At 40.7% G+C, this 27,724-nt stretch overlaps 1 protein-coding gene across 1 annotated transcript; it reads left to right on the top strand.

Annotated features, from left to right (window-relative positions):
- SLC9A2 (solute carrier family 9 member A2) lies at nucleotides 1-27,724 on the top strand (the record flags this gene model as incomplete). Its single annotated transcript, XM_010176240.1, has 11 exons — nucleotides 1-464; nucleotides 5,952-6,202; nucleotides 12,870-13,087; nucleotides 14,454-14,656; nucleotides 17,478-17,567; nucleotides 19,659-19,729; nucleotides 21,195-21,356; nucleotides 21,951-22,047; nucleotides 22,931-23,062; nucleotides 24,963-25,053; nucleotides 27,148-27,724. Coding segments are annotated over 11 exons (2,150 nt in total), but the record flags the coding sequence as incomplete, so codon positions are not given.

The following is a 27,724-nucleotide window of genomic DNA, read 5'->3' on the forward strand; positions in this document are numbered from 1 at the left end:
GCTTCCATCTCTATCACAAGTTGCCCTCAATAGTACCTGAAAGCTGTCTCCTCATTCTGGTTGGATTGCTTCTTGGTGGGATTATTTTTGGAGCAGAGGAAAAGTCCCCACCTGTAATGAACAGCGATGTTTTTTTCTTGTATCTTTTACCACCCATTGTACTCGACGCTGGATATTTTATGCCAACTCGTCTTTTCTTTGAGAACTTTGGTACCATATTCTGGTATGCCGTGGTGGGCACGCTGTGGAACGCCATCGGCATTGGAATTTCACTTTATGGAATTTGCCAGATCAGTGCATTTGGTTTGACTGATATCACGTTGCTGCAGAATTTGCTCTTTGGCAGCCTCATTTCAGCTGTGGATCCCGTGGCGGTGTTAGCTGTTTTTGAAAATATTCATGTCAATGAGCAGCTTTACATCCTGGTGTTTGGCGAGTCTTTGCTGAATGATGCTATAACTGTGGTAAGTTACTTGCTAAATGATGAGTTGAAAAAACTAATAAATGATTGCATGCCACTCCATTATATCTCTTTGTATCAGGTCATTACAGTTTGCAAATTGATGGAAGTCGAGGAGTGCTAATGTGTTTATGTAATTCTCTAAACTTTAAGTTTAGAAACTACGATAGTCTTACTACACCAGAGTAATGTGTAATGGTACCATATTTGGTGTAGGGATTTTACTACCTGATCTCTTTAGTTTCTGTATCTTTGAATTCTGTTACTTCTGTAATCTGAAACTGGAGGTTTTCCTCACCTGCAGAAGTGTTGTTGGGCAGGAGAGGGAAAAGGCCAGTGTGGGGTGTCCCAGCATGTTCACAGGGAGAATGGGCAAATCACTGCGATGGCGCAGGACCTGGTTGATGCTAGCCTTTTGCATGTGCTCATCCAGTTGGAGCTGCCCTGAAACCACCAAAACATTTCTCCCAGGCTACAGATGAGATAGGACAGCCATCTGGAGGCAGTAATTTCTAATCATTAACTAGCTGAACTGGGTTTCTGCTGCTGACCTGAGGACAACAATCTGCGAATGACATTAACACCCCCAATGGCCCTTGTTTGTACCTGATGACACCATGTCTGGGACCTTACTCCCATTTATCCATGCCTTACTTGAAATTCTGCCTGTGCCAACTATGTGCTGGCATGCTTTCTGTTTTGTGAGACAGCGAGGACCAGTTTTTCATATGCCAGAAGGATCAGAAAGATTCACAAACTGGGTCCACACCTTTCTTGTCTCTGCCACTGTCTTCTTATTCCTGTCCCGTTCTATGCACAATTGTCCTTCACTTTCCCCCTTTTCTGAGACTTTGCCTCACCTGTTTAACACATGTATATCTCATCATTTAATCTGAGCTTTGGCACTGATCATTTCTTGTGTGTCCCTGTGAGTACTCTTTGGTTTTTTTCACTTACGCTTCATGCTTTACCTGATTCTCTTGCTATCTAGCCAGCTGAATCCCATCCTCTCATATGGGCCTGCCTTAAAGCCTAGCTTTTCTCATTAGCTTACAGCTGAAACTACCTGCCATTGCTAAGCTGGTACTTAAGGCAGTCCTGAAAATAAAAATAAGTGGGTGTAAATACTGAGTTTCAGAAAGTTTACCAGTTCAGCCATGGCTGTGTCTGTCTCTATTCATGCTTACTGGCCACTCATGCAGTGGAATTCTTTTCATACAAATTTTTCTGCAGGAAAAAGGTCTGGTTTTATGTTAATGTAAAACTTTTTTTTTTTTTTGTGCATTTTCCAAGCAAAATCTCTTTTTTCCAATCACAAAATCAATCACCTTTCCACTGGAGCAGCAGTTAATCCAGCAAGATTTGCTAGGAAAGCGCTGCATCCTGATGATGGAAGTATTCACGCATACCATTGTCCAATAGCAAATTACTCCAAAACACCATTTTTATAGGCGTTGGTATTACAATTTAATAACTATGATGCATGACTTTCCAGTAGGTGCCTTCTTTGGAGGTGGTCCTTTCTCACAGCATGCCTGCCCAGATGCTCAAGCACAGGGGAGATACTCTGAGAAGTTTGTAGGGACAGAAAAGCATATGCATTAACCAATACATATATTCATGAAGGAGTGAAAGGAATTTGGAGTACCTTCAGTCTTACTTCCCAGCTATCGCTTAAAGGTAGCACTTGGCAGGAGATCAAGTGGTTTCCACATGATAAGCGTTGGTCTGCTAATGGTTCCTTGTTATGGGTTTGCACACCTGCAATCATGTGTTTATACTTAAAACGTGACCCAGGCCATCACACAGATCCCCCATGGGGTGCCCTTAGAGGACCTCGCCTCCCCTGCCCAAAGCAGTGCTGCCAGAGCAGTCCTTGCTGCCGGGGTTACACAGCTATCTGCTGAAAGGAGACGGTGTCTTCTAAATACTAGCTCTTCCTCTGCCCCCTCGTTGTGTTACTGGGAGAGATGATAAAACCAGTTAGTAGGCAGAACTCAGCATCTTCCAGCTTTTGTCTGCTGGAGCCCTTGAGTCCCACCTACCCTGGCAGGTCCCTCTGGTGGGTTGTGGGGACAAAGCAGGAGGGGAGCTGAATGCAGACTGGCTGTCCACGGAAGCTGCCTAATTCCTACGGCCACTGCAGCATCAAAAAACCCAGGGGCTACACAGATGGGCAGTGCAGAACAGGGTGGCTCTGGTAAGCATGCTTTCTAAATACTTTAAGCCTGTCTTCCTGCTATCCTGCTTGCACTGCCTGGCTGCTCCTAATAAAAGCTTTTATTAGGATACCAGTGTCATCTATGCTTTCCCTTTTCAGAAAAAGTGCTACCACACCTTCATTTTAGTTACAAAGTGAGATGTGCTTTCTCAGGAATCTCAGCTCAGCTGTGTTTCTCAGCTGGTCTTTCATGCCGGATAGTTTTTGTGATAAATGTTTGGATGATCTTTTTCCTGTATTGATGGAATTTTGGAGCTTGAATTTGGCTGAGGACAATGTTTACTAGTTGGCTTCTTGGTCAGAGTTCGTGGTTTACCAAAAGACTGGGTCAGTGATAACTAGCACGACATATTAAATGGCAAAATCACAGTTGAAGTTGAGTGTTAGCAGTTCAGCTTCCAATTCTAGGCTTAAAATCACAGAGAAGGAGCCAGTGTCCTTACAATAATATTATTACCATGTTAGAAAACATTTTAGCAGTGCTCTGTATTCCTCCTCTGCTGAAAACATTATTTTACAGTAATTTCAGAATTCAGTATTTAGAGTATATTAAAGTAATTTCAGAGTTAAAAACTGATAACTGAGAATTGATGAAAATAAGCAATTACTGTCTAGGAAGAGCAGTGATACTCTGAGATAAGATTAAAAAGTGATTTGTGACTAATATTCCTTGGTGTAACCTTCAGCAAGTTCAACTGAAGGATGTTGAGTAAATGCAAATGTTGAACTTGAAAAAAAAAGCTCCGTTCTCATACCAAATGCATTACAAAGTGTGACCAGAGTTGATGTTGTTTAACTCACCTGAAAGTTTAGAGAGAGCTGTAAAGCTGAACTGCTGTAGAGTAAAAGGGAAGTGAACCTGATTTTGATCTCATTTACAGCAGTGTAAATAAAGAACAAGAGGAATGAGATTAAAATCATGTTCATGACATTCCGTAGTCTTGGCTGCTGCTTCTACCAGGGCGGTCTGGTTTTGATGTACAAAGGAACATTGCTTTTCTTCTTTCAAATAACTTACGACAACAGACTTGAGATTTATGAAGATGTCTGTATGTGGAAACCACAGGCTCCATTCTGCTTGCAGGGTGAATACTTTGCTGTGAGTATGAGGTGATGTTATGGAATGACTATTGCTTGAGTAGATCAATTACATGCTGCTTTACAAGGAGCTCTCAGTGACCTTACTTTGGGATCTTGTGTTATAGATGTTTATATAGTTACTTTTTAAAGTATAAAAAGGCTATTTAAAACTCTAATTAAATAAAATAATAAACTTCCCTAATACATACCAAGGGAGTATTCTGCCAAGTGAAATTCTGTAGGTGTCTTGAAGAATAACACAACTCTGGTGTAGTCCCAAGTTTCAACAGGTGACTCGGGGAAATCCCTCTTCTTGCAAACAACACAAGTTGGCAGTATTTTTCCTTCAGTCTGTGATTTCCTGGAGTCCTGGGAGTCTGTGGGCTGAGAGGTCCTTGTAAAGTGACCAACTAAGGCACACCTGTTGTCTATAGGCTTAATTCTGGCATATTTCTCTTTGTGTAAATCTGTAAGGTCCACAAATCAAAACAGATGGAAAACCAGAAGAGCCTATGACATTACCTTCCTGCCCAGCACAGGACATAGTAACAAGGAATAGGGCAAAAAGGCTGGGAGTCTGACTCAGAGAAGCAAGATGAAGGGGTTTGTCCAGGTGAAAAAGGACACTTCTCCCAGGTGGACTTATCCTGAGGGCATAATTGTTATCAGATAAATAGTTCATGCTTCTGTTCTAGTCCTGTTTGTTGCTCTGTAATGAAAATTACTGCTCACCTGCTAGGTTTGATTTAACCTTTTTTCATGCTTGCTCTGGAATTTATTTTTTTATTTTCTTTTTCAGTTCTTTCCTTTCACTTATCCCAAAGAACCCATAATAGGCTATGTCTTTGCATTGGTCTATAGTGACAACTTTTACCTCTGTAAGACCTGTCAAATTTTGGCCAAGAAGAGCTGAAAAACTTACTTTGTTGTGTGAGACAGAACAAGACCACAAACGTGACAAATCCCTCCCAGTCACTATTCAAACACCTACATTGTTGGCACAATGCAAGTACTGATAAAACATTGTTCTCTCAAATAGCATTTCTGATAAAGAAACCTGTTTCGTTTACCAAGAAGGCCAGAAAGAAAGTGGAGGTTTAACTTCTGCAAGCTGTCCAAGATGACTAGTTGGGTGTTTATTATGACCACAGTGGCTTAGCTTTTGAACCCACTGTGATAGGAATAGGTGCCTGTGACCAAGCTTAAGTCTGTACAAGGGGACAGTGTAGCCATCATGGTATCACATGGCTGGGAGCATACATGCAGCACCAGACAATGCTTAAATCTCCCAAATAAGTCTGAAAATAAGGAGACCCTTTAAGGTTTCTTTAAGAGTAACTGATTCCATTGTTGCCTGTTTCATTGTAACTAAAATACATTATATTAGAGACTTCACATTGTTCTGTTTTCTGTGTAAAACAAAAAGGCTCTCTGTCTAAGAAAATGGGTGATCTCATTGACCCATTTTGTTTTGGAGGATGGTTATAAAAACTTTGAAAATTACAGCTGGGCAAACACATGGTAACAGGGCTTTTAATGGGAATTAAATCCAAATCTCTATAAATAATCTAAAGTTTGAAAAGTCTTTAAACCATTGGATTCCTAATGGTTAACAAGTCAGAGAAAGAGAACTCCTTGGATGCCGTGTTTCTTGTACTCCTTGGGTGGTCACTAGCCATCCCCTCTCCTCCCCACCCACAACTCCTGCCAGATGAATCTATGGTCTAATTCAGTAGTTCAACTCTCAGTGTCTTATGTAGATCCAACACATTGGAAAATAACCTGATTTTTCACTGATTATGAAGCTGTATTTTTTCCTCCTCCTTTTAATTTCTTTTATTCTGGGGAAAATCTGCAATGGCCACCTGTGGAGAAATTAGAAGCTCTGCAAATAGATTAATTTAAAGAAAGATTAGATAGATCTATGCTCCTGGCCTGCAGGATGGCATGGGTTAAGAAACCTGTACTGTTTTCAAAAATGGGTATAATGATATTTACCCTTCTTTGTATATCTGCCTGATATTTATGGATGATGAGTCATATGCCAGAGGTAAACATCAGCATATCTGAAAAGTGTGTTCAAGGTAGATAGAGAAATTGAAAGTTCAGCGTTGAAGCAGAGGAACATAATGACACGAAGGGAAATTAAGAAGATTTCAGAAACATAATATGCTTTCTTTTTCCTCATAGGTCCTGTACAATTTGTTCAAGTCTTTCTGCCAGATGCGCACAATTAAGGTTATTGACATATTCGCTGGGATTGCTAACTTCTTTATAGTGGGGATCGGTGGAGTATTGATTGGAATCCTTTTGGGATTTGTAGCAGCCTTTACCACCCGTTTCACCCATAAAATCCGAGTGATTGAGCCACTCTTTGTCTTCCTGTACAGTTACTTGTCATACATAACAGCTGAAATGTTTCATCTCTCGGGCATCATGGCGTAAGTACCCCAAACTTCAGTAATAATAGCACCCAAGTAAGAATGCCAAAGGAAACTGCAGAGAGGACCAGATTTTGCAAACTTTGCCATATGGCATCATTCCATCATGCATGGCAGCGATGCTGACTTGAGGATTTCCGGCCTCTCCCCTCCTGCTTCCATCCTCTTTTCTCAGCTTGCTGCCACACCAGCTGTGTCACTAAAACTGTTCATGGCATCACAGCATAAACCATATCTTTGAAATGTTCCAAGTTGAAAATAATCCCTTGTATTTTCAGTGGGGTTATTTTTAACTTGGATCAGTTTGGTGACCTGTGTCCTCATGTGACCCTACAAGTAGTCATAAGGGCACAGCTGAAGGGTGGCCCACAGTGATGTGGGGGCAGTGGTGGCCAGGAGGGAGTGGGAGTGGTAGCTGGGAACTTCATGAAGTGGCTTCGCTTCCCATGCCAATATATTGTGAAACTATGTCTTACATGTAGTCATGTGAGCAGCCAGTAAGTACCATTCAATGAAGACAATGTATATGTATCATTAAGGCAAACTCCTGCTGGATTACAAGCCCAGTAAGGATTGGGTGAATGTAAAATTTGCAGAATCTAGTCCTGTGGTGATACAACCCTTTAGTTTATTATCTTTATACGTGTGCCTGCGTGTTACAATACTCTCTGTATACATCATTATGTATAAAATAATATTATTCTTCCCACTTGAAACAGATAAAAATATTTTCACTCCTGCTTTTTCACTCTTGGGCTTCAGTGAAGGGAGAGCACCGCCTCTCGCTAGATGCTGTTTATACTGTAACAACCTCAACTTTAGAAAGAGCCTTTATGACATTTGATATACTTAAAAGGTTTGCTCTGGTTCCAAGTAATATTTGTAAAGGCCAACCTTCTTTAATGACTTTGTATTGTTCTAGTGGCAAATATGAGTCATTCAGGCATTAGGAGCATAGCTTTTTATGAAAACTCAGATGTTACTTCTGAGTATCACTAAGACTTGGTAATACTTCATCTGATTATTATCTTTTCGGAAAGTGAAGATAGGTTTGATATCATAATTATGCCAGTATAAGGTTTTCTGGGTCTGGGAAGCAATTTACATGGAAACTTACAGACGATTATTTTAGTAGTATAAAAATAGAAATATGCCATGGAATGGGAGGGGTTAGTACTTTGATATAAGTAAAGAGCTAAAGATTGCTTGGGTTTCCTTCTCTGATATGAGCCTAAATAAAGTAGCATACGCATCCACTTTGACCGAGTTCATAAGTGTGCCATCTCTTCCCCTAGCTTCTATTCATAGCATTTGTGTGGTTTCTAGTTTCCTCCACTTCTTAAGTCCAATGTCCTTGACATCCTATGATCAAATACTTAAAGAGCTTCTAAACCAAAAACATGTGGCTAAACTGTACATGGAGGAAATTGTGGCAGTGTGCATGAAATACTGATTTGGACGTGCTGCATGCCGGGCAGTGGTGCACTTGCAACCTATTCCTTTTCATCAGTGACAGTGGCCCCGCGTGGGTGGCAAACAGAAGAGAAAACACAAAGTATTTTTTCTCTCCAACAACACAATAGAAAATTAGTTATCTTTAAAATGTCATGTATGTTTTTTGACTCTAAATGTATTGTATAATAGCTAACAGAGCTGGATACATCAGTACCACCGAGGAGGAGCAGGAAGGGCTCTCTGCAGCCATGTAGTGTCTCAGCTGTGCTGAGATGTAAAGCGTGCCCCCTCCCAGCAGTGCTGCTGAGGGACGTCAAGCTCCTGTAATCTCTGCACCCTCTTGGACTAAATCTACCCCATGCTTTTCACATTTTGTTGGGCTTTGAACTGCAGGGAGTGTTTTGCTCTGTGTCACAGTGCAACATGCATTGGTATTGAGTTCCCTGTCGTTTTCTGCAGCAAATGACTCATGGCAGGATTGCTTGGGTCTGACTTCAAAGTCAGCCCTCCTTTGAGCATGTAGTTGGACCAAATGACCTCGGAGTGTCCCTTACAACCCTCATTGTTTATACATTATATTGTTCTGTGGCCATTTATAGTTCAGCCTATAGGGGTTAATTGTCTGATCTCCCTTTTTTCACCCACATCCACGTGAGTCTGTCACACTATTGATTCCCACTTCCTTCATAACTAGATTCATAAAGATGGTTGGCAAGACCTTGTGGTTACAGGCTGTACCATACTTTAGGTGAAGGACATGAAACAGCATTATCAAAGAAATAAGATACATACACAGAGTGCCTCATTTTTGTGCAAGTAGGAATTCACTGGCAGAAGAATAGAGGGGAATGAGAGGTGCTTGTCCCTCTTCTGGTAAGTCTGTGTACTTGTTCTGAGGACACACAATTCTTAAAGCATCCGTGTATAACCCCTGCACCAAGTTACCTGGCTGAAATAGCAGAGGGACTGAACCATGTCCCTGTGAGCTGCGGTGAGAAAGTCCTCTCAGAAGGAGAGGAAAGAGCTTCTACTGCAATTAGAGCTGAGCTTGAATCAGGGGCATGGCTGAAAACATACAGATATGAATCTGAACTTTATTTGCTTGGTTCCGTTTCTAATTATAATGCTGCATTTTCTGATTTTCTACTTACTAATTTCTCTTAAAGGCTGTGAAAGAGCAGAACAAATTTTTTTTTGTTGTTTTTTGCAAGTGAGTTAGCAGGCTGAAAGGAACAAACATTGAAACTACTGTAAATTTAGTAGGTCAAGGAAACTTGAGGACTGAACCCAGTGTCCTAGTTTATTGCAGTCATGACAGAAACTGTGTTGTTTGTACAGGAGGACTTTTATTCTTCAGAAGCACAGAAGGTTGCAGGTTAATTGCAATTAACTTTTTTCCCTCCCCTTCTTGACCAAGGCAGCTACTTCAGGTCACAGAAGTGGAAACCATAAATAATATGTGTGGATAAAAAATGTAAAATAAACCACATCTGAGCTTTTGCTTAGATTATGGTGACAGTAAAAGATTAGTTTGGGAAGAACATATTATAATAATATACATAAAATCTTGCATATTTAAAGAAATGTATTTTATATTAAATTCTAACACTATATTGCAATAGGATTTTCACCTTAAAGAGACTTGAACAGGATTTTTTCTAGTGTAGATAAGTATACTGAAGAGAGATACCAGATCTATGAAGTGAGCAGTGATTAGCTATGGAACAATACTTACCTGAAGAGTGACAAATACTGCACAGCACTATTTGCTGTACTGGTGAACCAGCTTGTTAATTAGTTGACACTAATCAAATGAATGCAAAACGTGACTGAAAATAATATTGTCTGTATGAGTGTTGTCCCTTTAAATTGTAGTGGTTAAGCATGGTGGGTGTTTTAAGTTACAGCTTGCAAAGATCCTGATTAATCTGGTGACAGATTCTTATCAGACATCTATTTACAGTGTCTCCATTACCTCAGGATCCAAAAACAAACCATGTCCAGAGCATGCTTCCCCACTCCCCAAGCTGCAGGGCTTTCCTAAAGGACTATGATAATGAAAACTATTTATTTTAAGAGGATAATAAATAGTAATGAGGGTTTTGTTCTGTCTCCGGTGCAGACCTGACAACCCTAATGCTTCAGGCCTTTAGGCCTGCTTCAGGTGCAGCTTTGGATGACTGCAGGTCTGGAAATGGATGTTTTGCTGCCTGCCCACCACCTTCTTGCTGTATTGTATTTGCACCCCCTGCACTTACCAGCTCCACTGTGTGCACAATTAGCTGGAGGTAGCCGGGATGCACTGGTCTTGTTATACTTGTACGGACAAGCTGTGCATGCACAGGAGAGCTGTCACGACCTGTGACATAACCTGAGATATTTGTAGGTCTGTCAGTGCAGCCTGTGGCTTGTGAAGAGCTGGTTTGCCACTGAGTATGGGAGTTCTGGAAAGTGAAATTCTTAAGTAGATTAGAGATCCATCTTCACATATACTTTTGAGGTTGGTCACCAGAACTACATATAAGCTGAAGAACCTGGGAATGTTTGACGGCTTCTAGGCTTGAGTGTATTATGTCCTGGCCAAGTCATCACTCCATGTCAGGACAAAATCCATGCAGGGCCCTGGTCCTCTCCCATTTTTTCCCAAGATGTGCAGGCACATATGTTTATGGGAATTATGGTGGGATCTATGACAAGTCCTCAGTCTGAGCAAGTGTAAGACAAGAACAAGGAGGAGAACTGTGAAGACCATCAGCAGTCTGTCTGTATTGCCAAAAATGCAGGACCTCTGTTGTCCCAACCACATGCTCAAGCTAGAAACGTTACCTAAACCACTGAGTGTTGCAGGGATGAAGCTTGTATGCTCATGAAGTCTGCAGCATTTCTTCCGTGGTGGATCCCATGTAGCCATGATGATGCTTCCCAGACAGTGTTCTACTCTTGGGCCACAGAGGATCTTTCTGTTCAAGCCCATAGTGAAATCAGCTGACAATGAGGAGACAGCTGACAATTATGTCAGTACTAAATGCAGGTCAGGGTCTGGGATAGTTTTAGCCAACCTTTCCTTCTTATTAGTCTTGGAGTTTGCTTAGGGCTGGAGCTAGATTTTCTATGGCAATGGCCATTTTATTTTGTGCTGTCTACATCTGCCTCTCTGCCACCAAGTGTAGATGGATGAAAATGCAGGGTAGAGGCCAGGTTAGGTGCACTGTTCTGCTAGCAGACCCTCTCCACCTGTATTTGTAAGCTACTGCCTGCCCCATCGGATTGCATTTGTCTCCACATCAAACCCCCTTCCCTAGGTTTTATTCACCCTGATGTGCCTGCAGGGGCTGTGCTGCTTAACAGAGGTCAGCGAAGTAAACTGTGCCCTCTTCAAGTGTCCACGTGTCCTCCCAGGTTCATCCCTCAGAACTAATGCTGCCCATTCACTTTGGGGTTGTGGATGTGTTGGTCAGGTCAGAGATTACAGTGTTTCAGATCTTGGCCATTGTCCTCCAAAGCAGACCATACTGGCTCCATGTAAGAGTAGAAAAATTCTGGACAAAACTAACTTTAATAAATTAGGAGAAATATGATCAGGGTCTGCCAATTACTACAGCCACAGCTGCTGCTATGGATGCCCTCTTGCAAAGTGCTAAGAAAGTTTACTATGTGAAGGTCCTTTTAAATTACTGCTGCTTCTGGGATTCCTCTTTCTGCTTTGCAGAATATTTTTTTTAATCCCTTCTTTTAGAAGAAATAACCTAGATGTGTGTATTCATAATGTCAGTGAGCTTTTTCTGAGCTATCCTTCAGTCTGCCTTTCCATTGACACATTCAGGGACGTTTGAGTTGTTCAGAGATAGGGCTCTTGGCTTAGAGCCAGGACATGCTCAGCAGAAGGCTTTCTGCAGTGGGATGTCCATGAGATGTGGGAAAGTTGTCTTCAACTTCTTCCAAAGAGATGCTAGGGAACCTACCTTTCTCCTCCATGAGAGAGCAGTGTGGAGGTTTCAGTAGGAAGAAATATCCCCAAGTAATTATAGACTGAACATCTGGTGGAACTGGGATAAATAATGGTAGGACAAGTCCTCGTGTGCTATATTCAGAAAGACAACACAAATACATATCTCTCTCTCTGTTTAGGTTTAGTGTGCATGGTTTGATTGAGAACCTGTACATGGGTGTGTATAATGTTTTTAACTGGGAAAGACATGTTTTTGCTCTAGATAGTAGAACTAGGAGTGAAAGCTATTTCACATCACATCTTGCCTTAGTTGCCCACCCTGATAATTATTAGGCAATTCAGACTGCTGCCCTACACTGAGGTACTACTTTGAGGTTATCCTCCAGCCAGCTCTGCGAACTATCCTTAAACCCGTAAACTTTGTAGCTGAGTGGTCCTTGGCCATCCCCACACCATGGGCAGTCGTACTGAGCAAGTGATGTACAGCCAGTAATGTCATTCTTTGTTCTTCCTGCCGAGTAAAAAACTGTTTACTAACACAGGCTTGGAGCACAGACACGTAGGCATACTTACAGTAAGCCCTGTCTGTTCTCTCATGTCTCAGCCAAGATGTCCATTTCATTGATTTGTAGGTACTTTAAATGTACAACGGCACCAGCATATATTTCTGGGGGTGTTTTTCTCCTATTCAGCCCTATGCACAGGCAAAGCGAGCAGTGGCCTAAAGTGGTGAAGGATGACAAATTGTCTGTAGCTTTGCTGCTTACTTTGCTTGGAAAGAGGAGCAGGCTACTGTCACTACCATTGAGGAGGGGAATGATTTGGTGGGACAGTGGCTGGTGGGCAGGTAGTGAAGTCCTGCCCCAGGATGTGCAGTTGCCATCCTGTCTAATGTCCCTCAGCAGCAATAGAATAGAAGCAGCACTCCCTGTTTTCCAGGGCTGCCACTGGCTCTCCTCAGCTCTGCCTCTTTCAAAACACAGTTTGAGTGACCCCTGCTTTGATCATGTGGATTTGGTATCTGAAAAACCTCTCCATATCCTGATGTCTTCTCATAAAACTCCCTGCTGTGGAAAAAAAAAATCTCATGCTCAAAACTCTAGGTTCACCAAGTTTATAAATTTGAGATTGGTTATGCAATAAGTCATGCTTTGTATTTTAAAAAGGACTATGGAAAAGTGAATAATATTCTGTAGAAATGAGATAGGCTAAAAAAAAAAATAAATCAAGCCAATGACGTCCAGGATAATGTTTGCCTTCCAGGATTACAGCTTGTGCCATGACCATGAATAAATATGTGGAGGAAAATGTTTCTCAAAAGTCCTATACAACAATAAAGTATTTCATGAAGATGCTGAGCAGTGTCAGTGAGACCTTAATCTTCATCTTCATGGGAGTGTCTACAGTTGGGAAGAACCATGAGTGGAACTGGGCCTTCGTTAGCTTCACCCTCCTTTTCTGTTTAATCTGGAGGGCACTGGGTAAGCAAGTCTCAGACTTATTAGTATTATTTGCAGTATTATTAAGTATTATTTGCAAGAGAAACTTTTTATCTCTTCTCAAGTAGAAAATGACAAAATTTAGACAAGGTCCTTCAGCTTGTGGAATGGTCTTCTTATTTGTAACATGTCCTAGATTGCAGGGTCAGCTTCCACCTTCCTCCAAAATGGAACCCAAAAATCAGTTCGGTCCTGGTCCTGCCCATCTAAAATCAGAGGCAGTCTGCTTGTTAGCAGAGTACATGTCTTTAAGTAAATGTTTATTTACAAATAAGCAACTTTTGCTTAAAAGAATTAGCAGTCGTTCAACAATTAAGCAGATTGTGTTTTTTTTTAAATTTATGTTTACTAGCTTTGGGATTTTCCCAGTCATTTGATGCATAAATAGCACCAAAACAAGAAATACTGTTGTTGAAGTGTTGTTCAGATATATATTGTGAAGAAAAAGTTCCTGTAAGAAACTGCTTGATCCCTCCTGAGTTTGCAGTGCTAGCTCTTTTTTTTTTTTTTTTTTTTTTTTTTTTACCTTGAGACCTAGGTGGATGTCAGGCTTGTAGGTCTTAAACCTGCCTCTCATCCCAATATCATCTGTAGTGATTTGGTCCCTCCATGTCCTGATCTGCCTCTGCACCCCTACTTCCAGCTCCCAAGTCTCCCTGCAGTGCAAAAATCTGGACTGTTTTAACCTCCTGTGCCTGCAACTCCACAATGAAAAGCTTATGCTGAAAAGCAGCCAAGCAGCCTGACTATCCTCCAGCTCCTGGCTCCCATGCTTGCTTGCTTCATCTACCTTTATACCTTTACTCCAGTACACCACATCCCTGAAGCCTTTGGTCCACCAGCATGCACTGGCATCTTCTCCCTCCATCCCCAGTCCTGCATCCTTCCTGTCTGTGCAAGTAAAATTAAGTCAGTGAATATGAGCTTGCATGATTCAAAGCACAGATTGATGGAGGTGACAGACCAAAGTGTTCAAATCCTATTAAAAAAAAAAAAAAAATCAGGAGTCTTGGTCTATAGTGACACAGAGAATTATTGCTGTTCTGGAGGTGCAGAGTCTAGCAGATAGCTGTCTTGTGGAGATCAATTTGCTGCTTCAGGTCCTAAATCCAGCTGACCTGAGGTGGTTAGCTTGCTAAATATGTTTAAGGTGGTGATCCTTAGGCATTTTAAATTTTTATTCCATGGTGTTTTCAAGCTGCTAAGTAACATTTAGTCTCTTCAATAGTATATAGGTAAGAAGCAAATAGAAGTGTTTTAAAACCAGTATCAGCATTGTAGGGGATTTCTATATAATTTAATTTATCTTTTTTCCCCTCCTCCCTGTATTTCTGTTTTTTTCCCTCAGGTGTTTTTGTTCTGACTCAGATCATTAATGTGTTCCGGACAATTCCTCTCACTTTTAAGGACCAATTTATTATCGCCTATGGAGGCCTTCGAGGAGCTATTTGCTTTTCACTTGTATTTCTGCTTCCTCCTGCTGTGTTTCCCAGGAAAAAGTTGTTCATCACTGCTGTTATTGTGGTGATATTCTTTACTGTTTTCATTCAGGTAATGCCTTTCCTCTTCTGGGCTTCTTTCTCAGACAGGTTGTAAATAAGCAATGGGTAGAAAAACAAATGTCCTGACTTACTGGAAGGAACATACTTGAAGGTACTTTCCATGGTCATAGTTTAAAAAAAAAAAAGTGCTGTGCCAATGGGTAGCAAAAGTATGCCAGATATTAAGTACTTATGATGATGTGTAAGTAGTATTAAGCACTTAAGACCTAGTAAGGTTGGAGTACAGATAATAGATAATCTGTGTACAGCCCCAGCGCTAATTCCTTGTTAGAATATTTAAAGTTGTGCGTTTACTCAGGAGTTTGGTATTGGATACAGTGCACTGTGACCAGGGGATGGAAGACACTGAGGGGACTGCGAGGTGTGCTGGAGTGTTTGAGTCTGGGTGTTAGGCAATGATGCTGCAAACCAGCTGGACATCCATCCAAAAGCACCAGGTGTGTGGAAGAACATGAAGAACTTGTCTCTGGTGTCAACCTGGCCATGGAGACCTGGTCAAGAGTGACTGAGAGAGGGAAGTGACTGAAACCAGCAAAATGTGGAGGAGGCTAAGTCCCTCCAATAAACATGTCAGGCTAGTCATTATCAAGAGCAATGAGAGAGATGTGAGAGGCTAGTACATGGAATTTCAGATCTGTGAGAAAAAAAAAAGGTTTTTTTAGCCTGCCTTTTACATGGATAAAGGTACCATGGAAAATAGCAAGTATCTGTGCTCATGCTTGGGAAGGGGGAAAAGATGACTGGAGCAGATGGAGGTCGGTTAGTTGACTTTAGTATATAAGCTGTGAAAACTGATTTTGAAGGATAGAATAGTTTAAAATGTGGAGGTGAATGGAATGTGTTATAAAGTTTAACATGGTTTACCAGTGGGAGACCTGGTATCATTCTTTGATAAGGTAATTTATGTTCTAGAGTGATTTCATCTAACTGGACTATTGTAAAATCTTTGGGGAAGGGGGCTACATAGGAGATTGTTAGCTTAACTGCCTGTTAAAATGAGGTTTAGGCTGACGTTAGGATGATTGTAAAGTGAATGAAGAAGGAGCTGACAGTGTCTCCTATAAAGGAAAATAAAAGCATATGGTCCTTTGGGTCAGAAAGGAACCTCTGGGGGTGTCTAGTCCAACCCCATTCCCAAAGCAGGGCCACCTACAAAGCTAGATCATGTTGCTCAGGGCCATGTCAAATTGAGTTCTGAATATCTCATGGATGGAGATTCCCCAGCCTCTCTGGGCACCTTCTCCAGCATTTGACCACCCTGGTCAGATAATAGGCTAATGAGATGTTACTAACGGAATTCCTCAAGGATGGTTCATGTGGGTGGTTTTGTTTAATATTCTTGTTATTGACCATGGCACGTAAACATAGGAATTTTTTGGTGCTGATGTTTCTTGATGACGGGCTTTGGAAGGTGTTGTCTGGGTGATAGCGAGATGGGGTATCATGTAGAAAGAAGAGAGTAACTGAGGGCCAATATGATAGAAACAGAATGAAATTTAACAGTAATAAGTGCAAACGTGTCCTTGCTAGAACTGTATTAATAGATATTTCTCTTATGAAGTGGGAACCTTTCATTTGGAAAAAAATAGAAAGGGAAAAAGAGACAGGTGTACCAGTTGATAACAAGGTGGAGTTTAAGCCACTAGAAAGGCAAATCTGATCTTAAGACATACTGAGACAGGTATTTCCATCAGAGAATAATGTCATGTTCTGGAGTGATCATGGGAGTGGTAAGCCTGTCATGTGAAAGGAGACCAGGATGCCTTGGCCTTAGCAAAATGGAGTAGAAGAGGGAATATAATTACTGTTTATATCAGGGAGTGAACACCAGAGAAGGAGCAACACTGTTTGAACTAAAAAGACAAATGCTGGCACAAGAACAAAGTGGTACAATGTGACCATGATGCAATTAAGAAGTAGCTTTCTAATTATCAGAACAATGAGGATCAGGATGAGTGTTCCAGTATGAGCAATGGGGCAAAGAAACCTAACTACTTTTAAGATAAAGCTCGATTCATTTACAAAAAGAAATATGTGACCTGGTTGTCTGGGATAGTAGGGACTGATGTCAACACCATTAGAGATTCATTCCTCTCCCCTCTGCCAGTGTGCCTATACAAATAAACAAATTATGTCAGTTCTTCCACAAATAATTGTTCAAAACCATGGTATCATTCTGGGATAGCCGAAACGTTTTGTTCTTTCTCTGAGTATAGTCAGCAAGGACACATATTTACAAAACTTTTAGTGTCATGGATCTTGAATAGCAATTTTAGTGCTACTGTTTACACATCTTTGAGTACCTGTTTTGTGAGTAATCATTAAAAAGAGGACTTTATATATTTGCCTTGGAATGATGGGGGATCTGTCTATTAGCTTAGAAAACAAGTGAGAGTTTTTCTAATACACAACAGAACTGAAAAAAAAATGTTTAAAAATATTATGGGTGGTGTAACTGATGTATTCCCGATGGGGTTTGTGAGGTTGCCCCTCTTGGACCTCTTAGCTCTACAGAGTCCCTTCCTTCCTTCTATTGCAGTAGTGGAGTCTGTATGTTGACAAGGACTTAATAGCTAAGTGCAAAAGCTGCTAATCACTAGAGTGAATTCATTATTATAATTATTGTGTCAGGCTGGGTTTTGGGTTTAGGAAGGTGAAAGGGTATCCAGAGCTAAAAAAGCTATCCACAGTCATTTTCAATGCTCTGACAGAGATGGAAAAGACTGAAAGGCTTCATTTTTTCTTTATGTTTATGGAAAAAAAAGCCAAAACAAAACCTTGTGTGACTTTTTTTTTTTTTTTCTTCACAGGGAATAACAATTCGCCCACTCGTGGAGTTTCTTGATGTCAAAAGGTCAAATAAAAAGCAACCTGCTGTCAGTGAAGAAATTTATAACAGGGTATGTTGCAGCTTCAGTGTCATAGATGAAACATTCATCTAGATGAAATTCCTAGTGGCATTCAGTAAGACAAGGCTTCAGAATGCAGTAGTACAGAGAGACACACACTCTTTTAGATTTCTTTTTTATAGGTGTTATAAGCACAGTAACTGTCAAACTTATATTTAACCTTTAGCAATTATCAAAATTAGCATTATTATGTATCATTATTTTGGAATCTTCACTTTCGTAATTGTTCAGCTCTTGAGGTAAATTAACTTCCTGCAGTTTGTTTCACATATGAGATACGTGTTATTTTAGAACTTGGCTACATTAGGGAAGCTTTGGCAATTGAATTATATCTGCATTTGAGATAGTCAATTAAACAAATATGAACTCCTCCTAAACACACTCTTAAACTTACTTAGCTCTCACATCATCAGCCTTTTTATGGATTTGTATTTGGTATGTGTATGTGTATGTGTCCAATTTTTGCAGTTTATTAGCCAGGCATATTCTTGAATGTATTTCTCCTTGCACAATACCTCCCATGACAGATGGTTTGAAATTCTAAAAATGCGGAATAATAAAGGCCGCATTCAGCAGAGAAGTCAATCTAGGCCTCATCCTTTTAGAGATTATCCATTGAACATGTCTACCAGGATTTCCCCCCATATTTAAGAGACCACTACTATGGCATTAAGAGCAAATGAGCTGCCTCTGGGGATCACGTGAGATCTTAGCTAAACTGATTCACTCTTTTGTAATTCATAATAGACTGAGGAAGAGTGTGTTTCTAATATTAGGTGCTCAGGATGCTTTGAGGTGAGTCTAGACCTTCCCTAAAATAGGAGCTCAAGACCTGATGCTGGGTATCTCAGCTCTGTCCTGTGCATCCCAAGGCATCAGTGCTGACACGGGGAGCTGCTTCCTACTCAGGCTCTCTCCTCTGCAAAGTCATACCTGGTTCACTGTCAGGCCTGGGGAGGTCCCTGGAGAAGTCACAGGCATAACCCTAAGTGGTTAAGGAACTTAAAAGAAATTAAAATAAGGGCGAAAAAAGTTACCTCCAGATTCAGGCAGGAGCTCAGCAAGACTGATGTTGAGGAAATTAGCAACTGACTTCTGTCCTTTTGGGACTGTGAGCTAAGGAAGCTCCAGGGGAACAAAAGAGTCTGGCTCTGAGTTTGGTTGTACTGCATTTATCACAGAATCATAGAATGTTGTGAGTTGGAAGGGACCCAAAAGGATCATTGAGTCCAGCTCTTGCCCCAGCATCGGACAGTCGCAAGATTCACACCATGTGTCTGAGGGCATTGTCCAAATGCTTCTTGAATATTGTCAGGCTTGGTGCCATGACCACCTCCCTGGGGAGCCTGTTCCAGTGCTCCACTAGAACTTCAGGTGAAGAATCTTTTCCTAATGTCCAACCTAAACTTGCTCTGCCGCATCTTCCTGCCATTTCCCCTGATCCTATCATTGGTCATCAGGGAGAAGAGATCAGGACCTGCCCCTCCTCTTCCCCTTGTGAGGAAGTTATAGACTGCAATGAGATCTCCTCTCAGCCTCCTCTTCTCCAGGCTGAACAAACCATACGACCTCAGCCTCTCCTCGTATGGCTTCCTCTCTAAGCCCTTCATCAATTTAATGTCCCTCCCCTGGACACTCTCCAGTAGCTTTATATCCTTTTTATACGGTGGCACCCAAAACTGCACCCAGTACTGGAGGTGAGGCCACACCAGTGCAGAGCAGAGTGGGACGATCGCCTCCCTCGACTGGCTCGCAGTGCAGGGCTTGATGCACCCTAGGACATGGTTGGCCCTTTTGGCAGCCAGGGCACTGCTGTCTCATGTTCAACTTGCCATCAACCAGAACCCCCAGGTCCCTCTCCTCAGGGCTGCTCTCCAGGCTCTCATTCCCCAGTCTGTATGTGTGTCCAGGGTTGCCGTGTTCTAGGTGCAAAATCCTAGGTGCAATTTAGTTAAACTGAAGCATTGTCCTGAATTCTGACTAACCTTTTCTGTTTTAAAGTAAGTTAGAAACTAATAGTATCTAAGGGCAAGCCAAGTGATGTCTAAAAGTTTATGTAATGAACAAATATTTTCCATTTAGTTCTTTGACCACGTGAAGACTGGAATTGAAGATGTGTGTGGACACTGGGGTCACAACTTTTGGAGAGATAAGTAAGAATGTAATTCTTAAAACTTCTGTTATACAGGAGAGGCTAAACTGGCTCGGCAGCAACAAAGGAAGGCTGCTGGGCATCAGATTTCATTTTCAGCATTTTATTCTTGAAAGGGGATGGTTGTTTTTAGAATGTGTGGGTTACAAAGGGAAAGCAGCAAAACAATGTCTTTTTACTAAACCACAAGCAAGTAGAACAAAATCTCCAGCTAAGAAGAAAGGCAGCCCTCTGATCCCAGGGTAAAGGCTTGTACCTTCTAAGGGTGCATGTCCTCTCCCTGTTTCTGACTGTTTCAGAGCATTTCCTGTATGTCTGCTGAGCCTTTTATCCCATCGAGCTTTCCTCCTGCAAATTGTACATCTCTGTGGTGTTAAGTGAGAGGTTAGTTCCCTATTTGATGGGAAACGTACAAAAGCTTTGGGACTTTCTCTGGGAAGATCAAGGCACTAGCTGGCATGAGGTGCATGAAAGATCCTAATGGCAGGCAGCTCTACAGTTCTTGATGCTATTATTTAAGACTTAGTGTCAATGAAGAAGATTACCACTGGCAATACCTGAATAATTCAGGTTTTCACTTCAGCTGCTGAATCACTGTCGTCATCATCATTGGTTTGGATCTAACTCCCCTTTCGCAGAAGCACACTCTTTTACACCCAAATCCTTTAGACTCAAAGCATGAGCATTGCCCACCCACCTTCTAGTTGCTGCTCCAACGAGAATTTAAGTGTTTTATAGAAAGAGGAGTAGCAACAGCAGGAAGGGCTGAGAAAAGCCCTCTCCAAATGATCTGAGAACAACACAATGGGGACCCTCTCCTGACAGATGCATGACAAGTGTACAACTTTACTTTGCTCAGCCTGGTTCTCCTCTGGTCTGTGTGAGATCTTTAACAGATTACAGAGCAAAGGAGGGTCCCACTTCTTCAGGACCTTCAAACCCAAATTCAAGAATAATTTCAGAATGGCTGGAGGACAAAATACTTTCTGACAAATAAAATCAATATTTTTTCACTAAGCATCCAAAAGGGTTGCAGTTGCTTTAGAGGGAGAACTTCCAAAGTTTTACAAGAGGGCTAAAATTTCAAAGGAAAAGCAGTCGGTGCAAATTTAGACCTTTTATTTGTTATTAAAGTAAATATTTAATGTTCTCTTTGTCTCAATGAAAATGGAGAATTCGAAATAATATTGTCCAATAACACAGAATATCTAAAAATTAAAAGTTGCTGCTAGGGAGACTGTCCATTAATGTATTAACCAAAACACAGGTTAAGACTATTTAGGTTACATAAAAACATAATAACATAGAAAGGGCTCAAGTTCTTAATCAGCAGTAGGTTGTAAATATGAACAGACACATTCCTGGGAAATAAACTCCTTCACAATTGCATTGGTTACAGTATGTTGTCTTTCCTTAACTATGCACAGTAAAAATTAACTGGTTGGGTTGGTTTGCCTCGTGTACAGGTTTAAAAAGTTTGACAATAAATACCTGCGAAGACTTCTAATCCGGGAGAACCAGCCCAAATCCAGCATTGTTTCTTTATACAAGAAGCTGGAAATCAAACATGCCATTGAGATGGCAGAGAGCGGAATGATAAGCAAGGTCCCATCGTCGGTGTCTCTCAGGTAAGCAAGTGATGCCAGCGTGGCCAAGCGTTTCGGCCAGGTCACATAATTTATTTCACAGTCCAGTCTGTAGGTGGGATAATCACTTTGACTTAGGACACTAAATGTCACCTGAACAGTAAGCAGGTACGAAACAAGAGTGTTTTGCCTGCAGCTCACACACGAAGCACTCGGTGAGCTGTGCTTGTCTGGAGCTTGTCGTTTTACAAGGGCAGCTGCTCACGGGAATATTGATTTACCATGGAGAATGGAGCTGGATTTGAACCAGTGCCTGACCGTCTGCTGCAAATAGCCACAGGGGAAGCCTGAGGGGCATTTTGAGAAGTACCTTAATCAAATCTACAATTTAATGTAATTTATATCAAATTCTGGAGATTGAGTTTTGAGCCTTACCACTGACTCAAATGAGATCAAGATTTCATTCCTACATGTCAACGTTTTCACCTGTTCCTCTGTTGTTTTGAAATGTTGTTTCCAACTCTAACAAAGGAAATAGTTAAAATGTAATTCCCAATCATAAAAAGAAAAACATTTTTCCTCTCTTTCTCTCTCTCTCTCTCTTTCCTCTATTTTCCTTTTTTAATCCTGCCACAGTGAATATCATGAGGGAAAGATAAAGCCGCTTTCTCCCACTGAAATGGAAAACATGCGGGAAATATTGACGAAGAACCTCTACCAAATACGACATCGAGTAAGGATGAAGTTTTGCATACTTATATGTCCCACTACTATCTGAATATACTGATTGTCTTCCTAACATATCTTTGGGCTAGTACATCTGCTGTACCATAGCATAATAATTAATGCTGTTGTTTACTTCTGTTGCCTATGAATCCATGTCCTATCATATGTGCAGCTGCATACTCATACTCCTTTATGTAAATACCGTACTTGATCTTACACATTTGATAAAGCTTAATGTTTTTGTCATATTACCTGCAATTTACTTCCATTAAAAAGGATCATAGGTGCAAATTCAACCCAACATTGTCCACTTAAATCAGTATTTTGGTCACTTCGTATAGGATTAGATTTCCCATTTGCCTCCAGTTGTGCATTTGTATTAAGAGCAGAGGTGATGAGCTGGAAAAACAGTGAAATAAAAATAAACGGACATTTCACATTTACAGTCCTGTGGCTAAGTAGTTTGAATGCCTGAGTCCTTGGAAAGTATTCAGAAGTGGAGCAAGCTTCAGCTTGCTGGAGGTAAAAGTGACTTCCCCCTAGGTGACTCATCACTTTCAAATGTGTCCCCTCTATTGATGTATTGAGTGAGCTAGTATAATGTGGGGATAAACACTGTATTAAGCCAGCTTTTTCCAATTTCTCTTTCATAATAAGTATCATCAGGTTAAAAAAAAATCAAACAAAACAAGGGCTTGTGAAGCAGATGACTAAAAAAAATGCTGACATAATTACTGTTCTTGTTATTAATCTGCAATATGATTTTGTTCACAAGGATTTATGATGCTTATTAAAACATTAAAGCAAAAAGCCTGTTTTGCACTGTGCATATAGTTCAACACATTTGACATTATGCTTTTCAGAATATGACTGCTGCTTTTGTATTTCAGACAATGTCATATAACCGACATAGCCTGGCTGCAGATGCAAATGAAAAGCAGGCCAAAGAAATTCTGATCCGTCGCCGGCACAGCCTTAGGGAGAGCCTGAGGAAAACGAACAGCCTGTCCAGAGAAAGACCGGTACTTGCATGTCGGTTGCTTATAGAAACCAGTTCTTTGTAGCTAAATGTCATGCAGAAAAAAAAGTATGAAATGCAGAAAAATAAATCCTGAATTTGGAAGACAGCTGCACAAACAATGTCACACTTACACCTTCAGTTGCGCACGAGTCCCTTAATTTGTGTTGACTCCTTCAGCAAAGCTTCGGTCTTGTGGAATGTGATATGGGAGTAGGATCTGCTGCCATAATTTTATCTCAGAGGAACTGAACAGGCTGTGTACAGAGTGTACTTCTAAGGGATGGTCAGTCTTCTTTGTCGGGATTTTGATGAAGTGTGGATGATCGAGGTCGAAAATGACTTTGAGACAGAAAAATTACTTAGAGTATGCTCCAAGATATGGGAAACAGAACATTTAATCGAGCCAGTCAGAGTGAGCTCTTAATTTGAAAAAATGTTGTGGACTCTTTAGTGTTCATAAAATGTAGTCAAGACTTCAGGTTTTGGCACAGAATAGGAAAAACCCCTCTGCCTACAAGAAATGCTGTGGCATGGTAATATTTGGCTCTCTGAGGCAATCTCGCAGTACCTTCACTGTAAACTTCAGATCATATTTGATTGGAGCACACTGATTCAACAAGGAAGCTAATACACCAAATTATCTTGACATTTTAGATCTCAGGGAAATAAACCATCCTATAAATATGTATTTTCATGTTACAGGTATACTTAGTGTTGTCTTCATTGATACAGTTGTCCTTCAGCAGCTGAGGCTGGAATGATGTCTCCAATAAGTGCTGTGTCTCATTTGTGATCATTACCAGGGCTACTGTGGTGTTAATTGTGACAATAAGACTGTTCCTGAATTATTTTTTTCTTCTCTCAACCACAGTTACATATGTTATATTTGTCATGCAAATAAATTATTTAATAAGTGGAATAATGAAGAGACTCAGAAGGATTGAGACATTTTTGGGGCAGAGAGAGGAACAGGGTGTCTGACAGCTTTTTAAAATGCACATGCTGCAATTTTTAAAATAATTATCCTTGGATAAATCAAACAGAGAGGGAAGCATAGTGGTCCTGAGCAGCACAACAATATCCAAAGAGGAGAAATCTCTCATGGCAAATAAAGTTCCTTTCAGGTTCCCTTTGAGTGTGCATCAATGAATGGTACAAGCAGAGGAGAGCTGGTAGACTGTACAGATTTAAAAAAAACCCTTTTTTACAAATGTAAGAAAGGATGCCCTTGAGAAACTTTTGAATTTTAAAAAAAGCAACCTGTCCTGGAAAGTACCTCTCATGTTCCAGGAAGTATGAGGTGTACTCTGCTCCCAGGGCCTTTAGAGCTTAGTCTTGGGAAAACAAGGATTTTATGCCCCAAACGGGTAAATGATCACGTTGGTGCCTAACTTACCCAGCAACTTCAGTGTGACTAGTCAACTGTATCAGGTCATTTATATGTATAAAGTGCTTGCAGGATCAGAATACAGATTAGTTCCTGTGTCTGAGCTTCAGTCTCAACCTGATTTTTGCAGCTGACTAATAAAAAGTTTCAAACTGGAGTTGCATAAAGTGATGCCATGCTTACAGAATTTACCTTCCTTAGGAAAACCTGTACAGGTAAGGTTGAGGTTAGAGAGAATACATTTATTAACTTTGATCTCAGAGGGTTTATCACTAGGCTTTCCTTTGATTAAGCTGCTTGAGATTACTCAGTTTTATTTAGCACAGACATCAACCAGCAATCAGCATTAACTTGAGTGTGTAGTAAAAGATTACACATTAGCTAATTCCAAACTATTCTGCAGCCCTTTAGCTATATAAACTCGTTCAAGCCTCAGTTGTGTTATTTTAAAATACATTATGCTGGTACTTCAGTCTGCAGTAACTTAATATTTCTTATATTTTTTTGCATGCAGGCTGCTGCAAATACAAAAAGATTCCTTTCACTTCCTAAAAACACTAAACTCCCAGAGAAACTACGAGTGAGAAATAACACATCTTCCAGAGGTAATGAAGAATTTTGTGCTTTCTCTTACTGTGCTGCAGTCATTTTGCATATGTAGATGGAAAGTTTTTCCAGAGATGACATAGAGAAATCAGCATATTAATTTTCAAATAAATATTAAATGTTTTATGTGCACTTGCTTTCATTCTAAAGTTAATACCTTCATAACATATTTCTTGGTATTGGATATTTAGTAGAGGTCTTAGAGCATTAAAAGTGATGGATCGTAAAGCAGGTATTTGAGTGTTGGGACTTTCTCTGTTCAAATGCCATAGTGGCATAGTCCTCCCAGCACATTTCCTCATGTGAGCAAGCAGCAGCTTTAAACATGTCTGCACCAGAAACACTGCCATGGCTCATTCTCCTTGTCTTTATTCCTTAGTGTCCAGATCTCTGTCTTGAATTATAAGCTTATTTTTTTTCTTTTCTCACTGAGGTCAGGGTAGAGGACACTGCTCTGAGAACCAAACCAGAGAGGAGAATGAGGACATGAGGTCTGGTTTATAGTTCTCATGAAGAACTTCTCAAAATGCTGTGGTTTACAACCAAAATATCTTTTTTTTCTGCCTAAACTCACTAATCTTTTATATTGGAGTTCTTGAATTCTAACAGAAAAACAAAACAAAACAAAAACTAAAACATCTGGAAGAAGACAACCATTTGATGTGAAAACTTTTCCCAATTCTGTATATTAATTTTGATTATTACCAGCTGTATTACCACGCTTACACCATGCTCAGGAACATTTCCTTTCATGACAAGCAACCATCAAGATCTCTTGCTCGGAAGGTTAAATCTCTGCACAGTCACTAAAATGTCCTGATCCCACTCTTCCAAATTAATTTAGCAATAGATCGTGTTTTTATCGGTTAATAATTACATCTTTGCTCTCCTGAATGTAGGATGCCTTTTATTCTGTGGTTATATCTGCAGAGGTCACCTACTGTCACCTAGAATTAAAGAGGAAATGTGCCTCCAGATTATTCAGTTGTCAAAAAATATATTATTTAACATATTTAGGGAGGGGGAAAGCCTGCAAACACAGTCTGATGAAGACCTTCCTTGATATATAATTATCTGGGTGAATGGCCAATTATGTGGTGATAGATTTTGTTGACTCCTTCCTTACCTTTTTAAAAGAAATAACATGTAGGCTACTAATGGAAGTTGTTCTTATGACAGTTGCTTGCACAATACACAGTTCTTTATTTTGATATATTTAAAACATCATATCTGACTTAAGTCTAAGAACAAATCTGAGGCATTCATAAATTATTTTTAAATGATTATCAGATGACTGAAGTGTGCAAGTTATGATGAAGCTGTTAATCAATTTAAAATAATTTGATGGGGAAAACATAAACACACGTACACGTCCAGAAAGTTTCCAGCTTGATTTACCTGGCAGTGATAATTTAAGAGCATTCCCTGAATGATGATGCAAGCTTTCCCTTCACCATTTTCTACCCTACTGTGAGGGGGTGAAGGAGTTCACAGCACTTGCAACCTGTGATTGCCTTGTGGATTTTCTTTGGTATTTTACATTCAGGCGTATTAAGGATGGGAAGTTTCCTCCCATCTGTGCATTGACCCTGGGAGATCCTTTGCTTGATGGAGTACTGCTGCTCCTTTTCCAAAGTCAAGTTTCTAGAGCCCCTGTACATGCCATGCTCTGGAAATGCCTCTCACACGAGATTTCATGGGATGTCAGGGTGAGAAATCTCATTTTTGTAACCTGCTTGGATGTAAGCAGGGACTAGACCCGAAGTAGCTCAGAGACATACAGGTTCTTCCATGTCCAGAGCCAGAACTGGGGAAATGCCAACTCAAACAGGGGGCCACTTGATGATTAAAGTGCAGCTGAGTGAGGGCTTTCTAAAAATCACGGTTTTGAGGAGATGGATGTTTGTAAGTCAAATCTATCCTCTGTCTTGGCAGAGTTAAGTGTCTGTTACTGGGTCTCATCAGAAAGCACTGAATTTAGAAAACATGGGAAAATTTTTTTCTATGGCTGCTAGTGCTCAGTGTGCTGTTATTTGAATATTCCTGAAACAGTAATATTCTACACCTAAAATTATTTTGTTTTCAATTAACAGTGGGTGACAGCAGTGACTCTGAGATGGATGCCACTACCACAGTGCTCAATCTGAGACCCAGAGCAGGGAAAATCTTGAGAGACCAGAGACTGAGACAGCAGAGGCCACCACCTGAGTTTAGGGTGGAGTGGAAGAATGAAGTTGACGGGAGCCAGGATGCACGAAGAGAACAGCCGGAGCCAAGCACCTTGCCTCAGCCCTCCATTGGGTTCAGGCAGCCACTGCTGACGAGACCAAGATTTGGCACTTTGAGCAGGGAAGATTTGACTGCAGACCATGGGTCAGCAAGACCTGTGCCACCACCACGGTTAGTTAGGCAGGCATCGCAGGGGGAAAGGCAGAGAAATAAGCCTGAGAACCAGACGTACTGAACATACCAAAAAGAGAACTATTGGTAATAAACCATGGATGTATTGAATCCAGATTCTAAACTATCTTATCAGCATATGGGATCCATTAAAAAACAAAACAAAACAAAACAAGCCTCAATGTGGATCTAACCACTTCCATTTGGGTGAAGTAATTAACTAAGTGAAAGGAATACTGGAACAATTGCAGAGCTGAAGACATAAAAAAA

The sequence above is a fragment of the Antrostomus carolinensis genome, unplaced genomic scaffold (genome assembly GCF_000700745.2).
Source record: "Antrostomus carolinensis isolate BGI_N321 unplaced genomic scaffold, ASM70074v2 scaffold12559, whole genome shotgun sequence".
Lineage (NCBI taxonomy): Eukaryota > Metazoa > Chordata > Aves > Caprimulgiformes > Caprimulgidae > Antrostomus > Antrostomus carolinensis.